This window comes from Scyliorhinus canicula, chromosome 12, assembly GCF_902713615.1.
Source record: "Scyliorhinus canicula chromosome 12, sScyCan1.1, whole genome shotgun sequence".
In the NCBI taxonomy this organism is placed as follows: domain Eukaryota; kingdom Metazoa; phylum Chordata; class Chondrichthyes; order Carcharhiniformes; family Scyliorhinidae; genus Scyliorhinus; species Scyliorhinus canicula.
In genome coordinates this window covers 63,567,612-63,582,021 of record NC_052157.1, presented here as the reverse complement: position 1 = coordinate 63,582,021, position 14,410 = coordinate 63,567,612, and the positions used below count along the sequence as shown (strand labels likewise).

At 51.6% G+C, this 14,410-nt stretch overlaps 1 protein-coding gene across 3 annotated transcripts in view; it reads right to left on the bottom strand.

Moving 5' to 3' along the window:
* cadm4 (cell adhesion molecule 4) overlaps positions 1 to 14,410 on the bottom strand; it is a 547,921-nt gene that overhangs the window by 242,197 nt on the left and 291,314 nt on the right. For all 3 annotated transcript variants that reach the window (XM_038812887.1, XM_038812888.1, XM_038812886.1), the window contains exon 4: positions 5,789 to 5,923. In XM_038812887.1, coding sequence (XP_038668815.1) covers positions 5,789 to 5,923 — 135 coding nt within the window. The remainder of the gene's footprint in view (positions 1 to 5,788; positions 5,924 to 14,410) is intronic.

Below are 14,410 nucleotides of genomic sequence, written 5' to 3'. Positions count from 1 at the left end.
AGGGCCCTCAGAGACCAGGGGGGGGATTCTCCCCTACACGGCGGGGCGGGGGGTTCCAGCATAGTGGAGTGGCGCCAACCACTCCGGCGTCGGGCCTCCACAAAGATGCGGAATTGTCCGCACATTTAGGGGCTAGGCCCGCGGAGTGGTTGGCGCCATGCCGACTGGCGCCAAAACCGGCACCAACGGCCTTTGACGCCCGCCACCCGGCATCGGGACTGGCCGAAAGGCCTTCGCTGGTTCGCGCATGCGCCGTTGCGTCAGCTGCCGCTGACGTCACCACCGGCGCATACGCGGTAGGGGGGTCTCTTCCGCCTCCGCCATGATGGAGCCTTGCCGGCGGCAGAAGAAAAAGAGTGCCCCCACGGCACTGGCCCGCCCACTGATTGGTGGGCCGCGATCGCGGGCCAGGCCACCGTGGGGGCACCCCCCACGGTCCGATCGCCTTGCGCCCCCCCCAGGACCCCGGGGGCACGCTCGCACCGCCAATCCCGCTGCCACCAGAGGTGGTTAAAACCACGTCGGCGGGAGAGGCCTCCCAGCGGCGGGACTTCGGCCCATCGTGGGCCGGAGAATCGCCGCGGGGAACACGCTGATCGGCGCGGGGGGCACGTCGATCGGCGCGGCTCCATTCCCACTCCCGCCGATTCCCGGGTGGCGGCGAATTCCGGCCATGGCGGGGGAGGGATTTATGTCGGTCCCGGGCGATTCTCTGACCCTGCAGGGGGTCGGAGAATTCCGCCCCATGCCTTTCTCCCAGGGACAGGGCCCCAGAGATGGAGCCATCCTCCCAGTACAGGACCCTCAGAGACAAGCTCCTTCTCTCAGAGACAGGCCCCTCAGAGACCGGACCCTTCTCTCAGGTACAGGACCCACAGAGACCAGACCCTTCTCCCAGGTACAGGACCCCCAGAGACCAGACCCTTCTCCCAGGTACAGGACCCCCAGAGACCAGACCCTTCTCCCAGGTACAGGACCCTCAGAGACCGGGCCCTTCTCCCAGGTACAGGACCCTCAGAGACCGGGCCCTTCTCCCAGGTACAGGACCCCCAGAGACCAGACCCTTCTCTCAGGTACAGGCCCCTCAGAGACCAGACCCTTCTCCCTGGGACAGGACCCTCAGAGACCGGGCCCTTCTCCCAGGTACAGGACCCTCAGAGACCGGGCCCTTCTCCCAGGTACAGGACCCTCAGAGACCGGACCCTTCTCCCAGGTACAGGCCCCTCAGAGGCAGGTGCCTTCTCCCTGGGACAGGACACATTAGAAGTTTTGTGTATTCTGATTTTCTGAATCAGCAACTAACCAGATTGAAAGTCTCACAGATGGACCATCAATTCACACGAGTCGAGTTGTAGAAGAGAACTGTGGTTTTAATAAGCTAACAAGTATGCCAGCCTGCTGCTGCTCCCGCACTGAGAGCTGGCCACAGGTCTGCCAATTATATACCTCCCCCGAGGGGCGGAGTCACATGCGGAGCCAACAGAAGCATCAACACAACAACAGTAAATAACAGTGAATAAGAACAACAGTGAACATATATACAGTGGTGGATAACAGTCGGACAAATAACGAATAACGGTAAATATATACATATATAGTAGCACTACGTGGTTCACCACACTAATTGAGAGGGAGGTCAAGGCCTCTGGAATGGTCCTGAGGTGGGGAAGAGGAAGGGGTGATAGTAGGTCAGGAAATGAAAATCGCTTATTGTCACAAGTAGGCTTCAATGAAGGTACTGTGAAAAGCCCCTAGTCGCCACATTCCGGTGCCTGTTCAGGGAGGCTGTTACGGGAATCGAACTGTGCTACTGGCCTGCCTTGGTCTGCTTTCAAAGACAGCGATTTAGCCCAGTGTGCTAAACAGGAGAGAGCATCGGAAGGTTTGGGAGGGGGTGGGAAATCTATATATCCCGTCTATTTTTCCGTCACTCTTGCTCTTAACAATGAAGGAAATTATGGAATACGGAGGTGTCTTGACAAGCGCCTGTGTCAAACATTACATTGTTAATACTCAACATTTGAGCAGAGACGGTTAAGGGGGAGTTACCGGAATGTTCCGGGGGATGAGGGGCTTCAATGAATGCTGGAGAGACTGGGAGAAGCTGGGATCATTTTCTTTGTAGCAGAGAAGGTTAGGGGGAGACTGCAACTAGACGTTTACAATCATGGTGGGGCATCATGGTGGGGGGGGGGGGGGGGGGGGGGGGGGGGGTTTGGAGAGAGTCGATAAGGAGAAAGTGTTTCCAGTGGCAGGAGGCTCGGTAACCAGAGGGACACAGACTGAAGAGAATCGGGAAAAGAACCAGAGTGAGGGAGAGGAGGAGAATTTTTATTTCAAACAGCGAGTTCTTGTGATCTGGAAGGTGCTACCTGAAAGGGCGGTGGAAGCAGATTCAACAGGAACATTCAAAAGGAATTAGGGCAGCACGGTGGCGCAGTGGTTAGCACTGCAGTCTCACGGCACTGAGGTCCCAGGTGCGATCCCGGCTCTGGGTCACTGCCTGTGTGGAGTTTACACATTCTCCCCGTGTTTGCGTGGGTTTAGCCCCCACAACCCAAAGATGTGCAAGGTAGGTGGATTCAACACGCTAAATTGCCCCTTAATTGTAAAAATTAATTGGGTACTCTAAATTTATTTTTAAAAAGGGGTGGGAATTAGATAAATACTTGTTGGGGGAAATTTGCAGCAATGTAGGGGAAAGAGCAAGGAGGGAGGGTGGGGAGTGGGGGCTAATTGGAGAGATCTTTCAAAGTACCAGGACAAGCTCGATGGACCAAATGGCCTTCCCCCTGTGCTGCGTGACTCAAATTACTCTTCAAGCTAATTTCAAACTTCACCCTGTTTTGAATGTCAGTCGCTGGGGAGAATTCCTGCATTCCAATGTGTTTAACAAGCGATTCTTTTGAGAATGTGAAATAGAGAGAGAGAGAGACAAAGAATTGCGTCAAACATCCACACAGGCATTCATCAGCCCAAAACCCTCGCCCCGAAACAATCATGTCCTCATTCTTAAAACTGCAGCCGTCAAATTCTCCACCAGCCTGAATGATCCCTTGCTGGTGCGATTTGATGCCATCAACCCCTTCAACCAGCCATTTAGCGACAATCAGCGCTAACCCTGTAATCAGCGCTCAAAAGCCTTTCCTTGAATAATTCAAAACCTGTTAGATTTGAAACATCAGGATATATTGCCCTGAGCTGCAACCATTTATTTCTTTATTCACCCACTCTATCACTCAGCAACAACTTCCATTTATATAGCAACTTCAGCAGAGCGAATAACCTCAGGAAGGCTTTGGAGAGTCACAGAAAGAGGCCATTCGGCCCATCAAATCCCTGTTGGCTCTCTGTACCCTGATCCAGTCGGCCCCTATTCCCACTCCCCCAGCCTATCCCCACATCGCTGCATGTTCATTCCCCTCCAGTTCCCTTTTGAAATCATTCTGCATCTCTGCTCCCAACACCCCCCGACCCCTGGAGGTTGCAGGCCCACTTGTTGAATGAAGAAAATTCTTCCTTACATCCCAAACCACCCTCCCAACTCTAAACCTTCAATCTATGCCACCCTCCCTGGTCCCTGCTCATTTCTCCCCTGTCTAGGCCTGTCACCACCTTGTGCATCTCAATCAGATAGCCCCCTCAATCCCCTTTATTCCAAAATTCCCCAATGCCCTATAACGCTAGATTTCAAAGGTCCGTGGTTGTGCAGACTGGTCAGAAAGCTGCTCCTTCACTGAGTTAAAATCCTGGAATTCCCACCCGAACAGCACAGTGGGTGAACCTACACCACACGGGCTTCAGGGTTCAGGGAGGTGGCTCACCACCACCTTCTCAAGGGGTAATAAATGCTGGCCCGTGGCAGCGATGTTCAAATCCCACAGGTGATGCTATTTTTTTTACATATTATAAACTTGGGGTACTCAAGTTAGCGTGGCCAATCCACCGACCCTGGACTTCTTTTTGGGTTGTGGGGATGAGACCCACGCAGACACGGGGAGAATGTGCAAACTCCGCACGGACAGTGACCCAGAGCCGGGATCGAACCCGGGACATCTGCGCCATGAGGAGTAGTTCGAACCACTTTGCCACTGTTCCGTGCAACAGGTGATAATATTTTCGATTGAATTTCCAGCAATCTGTGATTGAATTGACAGCTGCACAACAGTTCTTTGAAAATGTGAATCATGAGGAGTTGGTAGAGAAGTATAAGCTGCCCAGCGAGATTGGGTTCCAGAATTTACAGGTTCAGGATTATGTTAGGAACAGTGCTGACCCTCCCACAGCGCAGCGCTCCCCCAGTACTGACTCTCTAACAGTGCAGCACTCCCTCAGTACTGACCCTCTGACAGTGCAGCACTCCCTCAGTACTGACCCTCTGACAGTGCAGCACTCCCTCAGTACTGACCCTCTGACAGTGCAGCACTCCCTCAGTACTGACCCTCTGACAGTGCAGCCCTCCCTCAGTACTGACCCTCTGACAGTGCAGCACTCCCTCAGTACTGACCCTCTGACAGTGCAGCACTCCCCCAGTACTGACCCTCTGACAGTGCAGCACTCCCTCAGTACTGACCCTCTGACAGTGCAGCACTCCCTCAGTACTGACCCTCTGACAGTGCAGCACTCCCTCAGTGCTGACCCTCTGACAGTGCAGCACTCCCTCAGTGCTGACCCTCTGACAGTGCAGCACTCCCTCAGTACTGACCCTCTGACAGTTCAACACTCCCTCAGTACTGACCCTCTGACAGTGCAGCACTCCCTCAGTACTGACCATCTGACAATGCAGCACTACCTCAGTACTGACCCTCTGACAGTTCAACACTCCCTCAGTACTGACCCTCTGACAGTGCAGCACTCCCTCAGTATTGACCCTCTGACAGTGCAGCACTCCCTCAGTACTGACCCTCTGACAGTTCAACACTCCCTCAGTACTGACCCTCTGACAGTGCAGCACTCCCTCAGTACTGACCCTCTGACAGGGCAGCACTCCCTCAGTACTGACCCTCTGACAGTGCAGCACTCCCTCAGTACTGACCCTCTGACACTGCAGCACTCCCTCAGTACTGACCCTCTGACAGTGCAGCACTCCCTCAGTACTGACCCTCTGACAGTGCAGCACTCCCTCAGTACTGACCCTCTGACACTGCAGCACTCCCTCAGTACTGACCCTCTGACAGTGCAGCACTCCCTCAGTACTGACCCTCTGACAGTGCAGCACTCCCTCAGTACTGACCCTCCGACAGTGCAGCACTCCCTCAGTACTGACCCTCTGACAGTGCGGCACTCCCTCAGTACTGACCCTCTGACAATGCAGCACTCCCTCAGTACTGACCCTGACAGTGCAGCACTCCCTCAGTACTGACCCTCTGACAGTGCAGCCCTCCCTCAGTACTGACCCTCTGACAGTGCAGCACTCCCTCAGTACTGACCCTCTGACAATGCAGCACTCCCTCAGTACTGACCCTGACAGTGCAGCACTCCCTCAGTACTGACCCTCTGACAGTGCAGCACTCCCTCAGTACTGACTCTCTGACAGCGGAGATCTCACTCTTCTTGTTTGCGGGGAACAGGCGAGGCAATGGCCCTCGGTGAGAACTACTTCGGAGAGCCGGTGAGACATGATTGGACGAATGGGCTAATTCTGTGCAGCAGAGATCCTGTGGTCCTGCACTGGCCAAGAGTTGTATATCTTGAAAGAGTTTAATGGTAAATGCCATTGCTCCCAGGAACTGACTCAGTGTATTACCCTCGTTAACAAGGTTCTAATGTCCTCCAGATGAATCCTTACCCTGAATTTGTTTCTTTTCTTTGAACCATCGTATTCGGGCTGGAGGTTTACTCCGAGGCACGGTGCAGATCAATTCCACATCCCCATTCTCGACTGGGTCATCGCCATTCACTTCAACAACTGGTTTCGGGGGCACTGAAATATCAATCAGTTAATAATGAGTCAAAATTTGAGCAACTGAGCAATCATGGCTTGGTCAACAACATATAATAATAATAATAACCTTTTATTGTCACAAGTATGAAGTTACTGTGAAAAGCCCGTCGTCGCCACATTCCGGCACCTGTTCAGGGAGGCTGGTACGGGAATTGAACCCTGCACTGCTGGCCTTATTCTGCATCACAAACCAGCTGTCTCTAACATCTTTAATGTTCAGTCCATCCACAAACATTCACTCCCTCCACCACCGACGCACAGTAGCAGCCGTGTGTACCATCGACAAGATGCACTGCAGGAACTCACCAAGGCTCCTCAGGCAGCACCTCCTAAACCCACGACCACTACCATCCTGAAGAACGAGGGCAGCAGGTACCTGGGAACCCCACCACCTAGAGGTTTCCCTCCAAGTCACTCGCCACCATGACTTGAAAATATATCACCGTTCCTTCACTGTTACTTGGTCAAATTCCTGGAACTCCCCCCCTATCAGCACTGTGGGTGTACCTACATGACATGGACTGCAGCAATTCAAGAAGGTGGTTCGCCACGACCTCCTCAAGGGGCAATTAGGGGCAGGCAATAAGTGTTGGCCGAGTGTTAGGAAATAGATTTTCCATCCTTAGAGGCCTATGGCGGGATGTCCTTCACTAACCTCAGAACGTCCTTCACTAACCTCAGCCTCTCAGCCCGCTCCACTCTCACCCTGTGCTCCCGAATCAATATAAATTCCCCCTTACTACCGCCTTCAGTGCCTCCCACAGTGTGGAGGCATAAACCTCCCCCCATATTATTCTGGATGGCTACCTCACTCTCTTACCGACCCCCTTGACTGTCAGTAACCCCACATCCAACCTCTGCTGTGGCCGCGGAGCCTCCCCGGCACCATTCGCAAACCCACCCAGTGCGGCGTGTGGTCACAGACCACAATCGCCGAATGTCCGATCCAACCACCCCCAACAACGTGTTGCCTAACACAAAGAAATTAATCCGTGAGTACATCCTGTACATGTACGAGAAGTACGAAAACACCTTTGCTCTCAAGCCATCTTAAGCCTTCAAACTCCTTAAATATGCATAAAGGCGCTACTGTTTGACTGGGCCTTTTAAATCCAGTACCTTCCACATAATTAACCGAATTGGGGGGGCTTGGGCGCTCACTCATACTGACCCTCGACAGTGCAGTGCTCCCTCAGTACTGACTCTCAGGCAGTGCAGTGCTCCCTCAGTACTGACCCTCTGATAGTGCAGTGTTCCCTCAGTACTGACCCTCTGACAGTGCAGCACTCCCTCAGTACTGACCCTCTGACAGTGCAGCACTCCCTCAGTACTGACCCTCCGACAGCGCGCACTCCCTCAGCACTGACCCTCTGACAGTGCAGCACTCCCTCAGCACTGACCCTCTGACAGTGCAGCGTTCCCTCAGTACTGACCCTCTGACAGTGCAGCACTCCCTCAGTACTGACCCTCTGACAGTGCAGCGTTCCCTCAGTACTGACCCTTTGACAGTGCAGCACTCCCTCAGCACTGACCCTCTGACAGTGCAGCGTTCCCTCAGTACTGACCCTCTGACAGTGCAGCGTTCCCTCAGTACTGACCCTCTGACAGTGCAGCACTCCCTCAGTACTGACCCTCCGACAGTGCAGCACTCCCTCAGCACTGACCCTCTGACAGTGCAGCGTTCCCTCAGTACTGACCCTCTGACAGTGCAGCACTCCCTCAGTACTGACCCTCTGACAGTGCAGCGTTCCCTCAGTACTGACCCTTTGACAGTGCAGCATTCCCTCAGTACTGACCCTCTGACAGTGCAGCACTCCCTCAGTACTGACCCTCTGACAGTGCAGCGTTCCCTCAGTACTGACCCTTTGACAGTGCAGCCCTCCCTCAGTACTGACCCTCTGACAGTGCAGCACTCCCTCAGTACTGACCCTTTGACAGTGCAGCTCTCCCTCAGTACTGACCCTCCGACAGTGCAGCACTCCCTCAGTACTGACCGTCTGACAGTGCAGCACTCCCTCAGTACTGACCCTCTGACAGGGCAGCACTCCCTCAGTACTGACCCTCTGACAGTGCAGCACTCCCTCAGTACTGACCGTCTGACAGTGCAGCACTCCCTCAGTACTGACCCTCTGACAGTGCAGCACTCCCTCAGTACTGACCCTCCGACAGTGCGCACTCTCTCAGTTGACCCTCCAGTAGTGCAGACCTCCAACAGGGGGAGCCCCTCAGCTCCGCCATGTACCTATTTAAGCGATTTGTGAGTTCTCAGAAGTCCTTTGATCAAATTACTTGCTGGCAAACACAGAGTGGGTCATTAGTCTCCGTGGACAGAGTAATTACTGAACAATTTAAACTTCAGCCTGTCAAAGAATTACCAGCTGCAGCTTGCAGTCATGTTGGAAGCAATGACTTACAAACATCTCCCCAGCAGTTACCCAGCTTCCCAGGACCTTTACACCATTCCTCATGGATATTATTAAATCTCTTAAAACAGGTGTAGTGACTGCCATCTATTTAGCCTATATTGTCAGGTAGGTCATTGTTTGGAGGGTGATGGGAGGATGGGATCGCACTTATTTAGCCGATCAATTAAAATTTGCCGCTTTGACCGACTGTCGCTAGTAGTCTTCATCGATTTTTAAGTGTCTATGTGTTAACATGTGTCTCAACCGGGCCACTGCTGAGAGTCTGCTGGCCCCCTCCTTGCCCCCAGCAGTAGCACCTGGAACTCGGCGGGGGGGGGGGGGGGGGGGGGGGGAGGAGGAGTGGGTGGGGAGGGTGGAAGGGGGCACAGTCTCAGGATTTGGGGGTCAGCCATTTTGGAGGGAGATGAGGAGAAATCTCTTCACTCTGTGAGATTGTCAACGTTTGTAATTCTAAAGCCAAGAAAACCGGGGTGCCCTGTCACTGAATATATTCAAGACCGAGATCAACAGATTTATGAGCACAAAGGGGGGAGAGTGGAGTGAGAGAGAACATAGAACATAGAACATAGAACGATACAGCGCAGTACAGGCCCTTCGGCCCTCGATGTTGCACCGACATGGAAAAAATCTAAAGGCCATCTAACCTACACTATGCCCTTATCATCCATGTGCTTATCCAATAAACTTTTAAATGCCCCCAATGTTGGCGAGTTCACTACTGTTGCAGGTAGGGCATTCCACGGCCTCACCACTCTTTGCGTAAAAAACCCACCTCTGACCTCTGTCCTATATCTATTACCCCTCAATTTAAGGCTATGTCCCCTCGTGCTAGCCACCTCCATCCGCGGGAGAAGTCTCTCGCTGTCCACCCTATCTAACCCTCTGATCATTTTGTATGCCTCTATTAAGTCACCTCTTAACCTTCTCTCTCTAACGAAAACAACCTCAAGTCCATCAGCCTTTCCTCATAAGATTTTCCCTCCATACCAGGCAACATCCTGGTAAATCTCCTCTGCACCCGTTCCAAAGCTTCCACGTCCTTCCTATAATGAGGCGACCAGAACTGTACGCAATACTCCAAATGCGGCCGTACTAGAGTTTTGTACAACTGCAACATGACCTCATGGCTCCGGAACTCAATCCCTCTACCAATAAAGGCCAACACACCATAGGCCTTCTTCACAACCCTATCAACCTGGGTGGCAACTTTCAGGGATCTATGTACATGGACACCGAGATCCCTCTGCTCATCCACACTACCAAGAATTTTACCATTAGCCAAATATTCCGCATTTCTGTTATTCTTTCCAAAGTGAATCACCTCACACTTCTCCACATTAAACTCCATTTGCCACCTCTCAGCCCAGCTCTGCAGCTTATCTATGTCCCTCTGTAACCTGCAACATCCTTCCGCACTGTCTACAACTCCACCGACTTTAGTGTCATCAGCAAATTTACTCACCCATCCTTCCGCGCCCTCCTCTAGGTCATTTATAAAAATGACAAACAGCAACGGCCCCAGAACAGATCCTTGTGGTACGCCACTCGTAACTGAACTCCATTCTGAACATTTCCCATCAACTACCACTCTCTGTCTTCTTTCAACTAGCCAATTTCTGATCCACATCTCTAAATCACCCTCAATCCCCAGCCTCCGTATTTTCTGCAATAGCCGACCGTGGGGAACCTTATCAAACGCTTTACTGAAATCCATATACACCACATCAACTGCTCTACCCTCGTCAACCTGTTCAGTCACCTTCTCAAAGAACTCGATAAGGTTTGTGAGGCATGACCTACCCTTCACAAAACCATGCTGACTGTCCCTAATCATATTATTCCTATCTAGGTGATTATAAATCGTATCTTTTATAATCCTCTCCAAGACTTTACCCACCACAGACGTTAGGCTCACCGGCCTATAGTTACCGGGGTTATCTCTACTCCCCTTCTTGAACAAAGGGACCACATTTGCTATCCTCCAGTCCTCTGGCACTATTCCTGTAGCCAACGATGACCTAAAAATCAAAGCCAAAGGCTCAGCAATCTCTTCCCTGGCTTCCCAGAGAATCCTAGGATAAATCCCATCCGGCCCCGGGGACTTATCTATTTTCACCTTGTCCAGAATTGCCAACACTTCTTCCCTACGCACCTCAATGCCATCTATTCTAATAGAAGATCAGCCATGATATTATTGCAGGGGGCAGCAGGGTCAATGGGACGAATAGCCTGATCCCCTTTCTTGTGTCATTATAATTTGAGTATTGTTCTTTTTTATAAATATTTTTATTCTCCATTTTCACATTTCTTCAGAATTTACACCCCACCAACAAACAGGAAACGGTAATGAACAACAACAACAACAACAACAACGATCCCATCCTCCCATCACCCTCCAAACAATGACCCACCTGACAATATAAGCATCGAATAAAACAAACCCTCCCAAGGTGGAAAAAAAAGGAAAAAAGGGGAAAAGAAAAAAGAATCAGGAATCGCCCATGGTCACCATTCACATATACAGTCCACCCCCCACCCCCCCCCCCCCCCCCGTAATATTCAATGCCATCCAATCCCTGAAAGAGTACCGTGAATGGCACCTATGAATACACCACCCCCACCCCCCTCCCAGACTCCTCCCTTCCACTTCCTCTTGTGAACTTCTCCCCCCAATCTTGGTTTCTTCCCCCAATTTTTCACCCCGGCTAGACTCACCAAAACCTGTTCTACCAGGCTCCAATGGCCGCAGCCCCTCCCCCCCACCTCAGTCCCATTCACTGGCTGGCTTAAACTGGCCAGCGTGGAGACCCCCACCTGGGTCTCCTTCCCCCTTGCCCAGTGCCAGAAAAACCAAGAAATCCCCTTTAGCACACAAACCCCACATACACACCCAAGCCCCAAAGAACCATCATTGCAAATGAAAGTCCCATCTCTTCCCTTGTCCAAATATATACAGCGTTGACTCATTTAGTACATACACCAACACGCAGTGAGAAAATAAAGTTACATGAGGCTACATTGATACTCGACCATTTCTCAAATCTGCCACAGTCCTTCTGCCTTCGCAAACTCATCCGCTGCTTCCACCGTCCCAAAATAAAAGTCCTTGGATTTGTCGGTCACCCTCAACTTAGCTGGATATACTATGCTGCACCGCAACTTGCTGATGTACAGTGCCTTCTTCACACGGCTGAAGGCAGCCCGCCTCCTTGCCATCTCCACCGTAAAGCCCTGATATATGCGTATACCAGCTCCAGCCCACTGTACCACCCGCTTCTGCTTTGCCCAGCACAGGACCTTCTCCTTCACACTATACCTACGGAAACACAGAGTTACTACTCTTGGCGGCTCATTCGCCTTTGGTACAGGCCTCCATGACTGATGAGTCCGATCCAGTTCATATCGGGAGGGATCATCCCCCTCCCCCAATACCTTCGCCAGCATCGCAGCAAAATACTCCGTCGGCCTCGGGCCTTCCACCCCTTGCGGCAGACGTACAATCCTCAGATTCTGTCACCTGGATCTGTTTTCCATGTCTTCCATTTTGGCTCGCAGACCCTTGTTGGTCTCTATCACCCTCCGCAACTCCTTCCCCATAGAGGTGAGTTGATCACTGTGCTGAGATAATGCCTCTTCCACTTCCTTCAGTGCCTCACCTTGCTCCCGCATCTCCGCCGCTGCGCTTGATACCACCGCCCTCACCGGGGCAATCGCCTCCTCCACCAGCACTTCCAATACCGCCCCCATCTCCTTCCTCATCGCTTCAATGTGTTTTGTGAGCTGTTTTTCAAGTTCCACAGCCATCACCTTGGTCATTTCTTCTGCTGTGAGCGATACGGCCTCCCCTAGTGCTCCAGTCTCCGCTTTCCTTACAGTTTCTACGCTGACTTTTTCACTCCCCGGCGGACGTCCGGTAACCCCCTTTTTCACGGCTGTTTTTCTCCCAAACTTGGACATTTCTCCTCCCTGTGCCTGCTTACAGCCTTTTCAGCCTCCGTTGTCCCTGGGACCGGGCGTTAAAACTCCAAAATTCTTATTCCCGAGCGGGAGGCCTCCAGTGTGCGGCTGCCTCCTGCCCGCCGTCCCCGGAGGTGATAATTTGAGTATTGTTGAAAAGGAGTGACTCCCTGCCGACACTTATCGCCTGGCACTCATTTCGCAAGAACACAAAATCTCAACAGAGAACAACAATTTATACCACATGAAATGATGGTGCTGATTAGTTGGCAAGAGCTATGATTGGTAACGGTGTTGCCATTGTAAGGGCCCTTCCTGCTTTTTCCCTGTATATTCCCTTTTTCCCTCTTCCTTTCCTGATTCTTGGATGATTAATGGACCTGTGACTTTCAGGCATAATAGCTTGTCAGTGGCCTGTGCCTTTGATGCAAGCAGGGAATTTCAGTAGCATGAGATATCAGTGATGACTCGGTTTGACTGATTTGGCTGGTGGCCAATGAATTGGCCTAAGAGTTGGTGCTCTGCCCGGTAACAGATGGTGATTGGATCCGTTCTCACTGAAATGATTCACAGATCATAGATCATAGAATTTACAGTGCAGAAGGAGGCCATTCAGCCCATCGAGTCTGCACCGGCTTCTGGAAAGAGCACCCTACCCAAGGTTAACACCTCCACCCTATCCCCATAACCCAGTAACCCCACCCAACACTAAGGGCAATTTGGACACTAAGGGCAATTATCATGTCCAATCCACCTAACCTGCACATCTTTGGACTGTGGGAGGAAACCGGAGCACCCGGAGGAAACCCACGCACACACGGGGAGGATGTGCAGACTCCACACAGACAGTGACCCAAGCAGGAATCGAACCTGGGACTCTGGAGCTGTGAAGCCATTGTGCTATCCACAATGCTACCATGCTGCCCTATTCTAAAGAAGTTTCAGTTTCACTTTGGCAGCTAAGAGAGAAAACCCCTCTTTTTTCCCCACTCTGTTTTCTCCAGAAATAACCGCAAGGCTACTGTGGGAACCAACTCACTCGCTCTCTGCAGAAAAGTCTGATGCAAACAGAATCCGGAATCTGATAGCGCTCTCATCAGAAAAGTTTTGATGTGAAGCTACGGGGCTCTCCTGGAGAAGCTGTGAGTAAGATATTGCTAACTGCAAGGAAGATTATTACAGGGTGTAGACCAGAGACTTTAATCCACATTCATACTGTGAACAAAGTGCACTAAAGAACTCATCCTCTGAAGGAAGGACTCTTATCTTTTGACCATAATCCTTATTATTTTACCTCTTTCTACCCTTCTGATTTAAAAAAATTTAGAATACCCCATTCATTGTTTCCAATTAAGGGGCAATTTAGCATGGCTAATCCACCTACCCTGCACATCTTTTTGGGTTGTGGGGGTGAAACTCATGCAAACACGGGGAGAATGTGCAAACTCCACACGGACAGTGACCCAGAGCCGGGATTGAACCTGGGACCTCGGCGCCGTGAGGCAGCAGTGCTAACCCACTGCGCCACCATGCTGCCCTACCCTTCTGTGTTTGCCTGTTTTGTGTATGTGGGTAGAGGGTGAGACAGTTAAAGGGGTGTCAGGTATTAGCTTGTCGATGACTAGTTATATTCACCAGGTTAATGTCTGGTGTTGTTGGACTTCTTACTGTGCCCACCCCAGTCCAACACCGCATCTCCACATCACGGTTATATTCACTGCATATTTCATATTTATACTTCTTATATGTAACCAGTAATTGTGTTGAAATGTGCAAACCTGGTGACTAGAACTATTGGACAGCCAAGGGCCAAAGATTTCCAGTATTTTTATTTGAATCATTGGTTAATTCACCTGCACTTTGGCTCTGGGAGGAGTGGGGCTGGAATTGATCGCGCACTTGCCCAGAGTGTTGTAACACCAGGGCAACATGGTAGTATAGTGGTTAGCACAATTACTTCACAGCTCCAGGGTCCCAGGTTCGATTCCCAGCTTGGGTCACTGTCTGTGCGGAGTCTGCACGTTCTCCCCGTGTGTGCGTGGGTTTCCTCCGGATGCTCCGGTTTCCTCCCACAGTCCAAAGA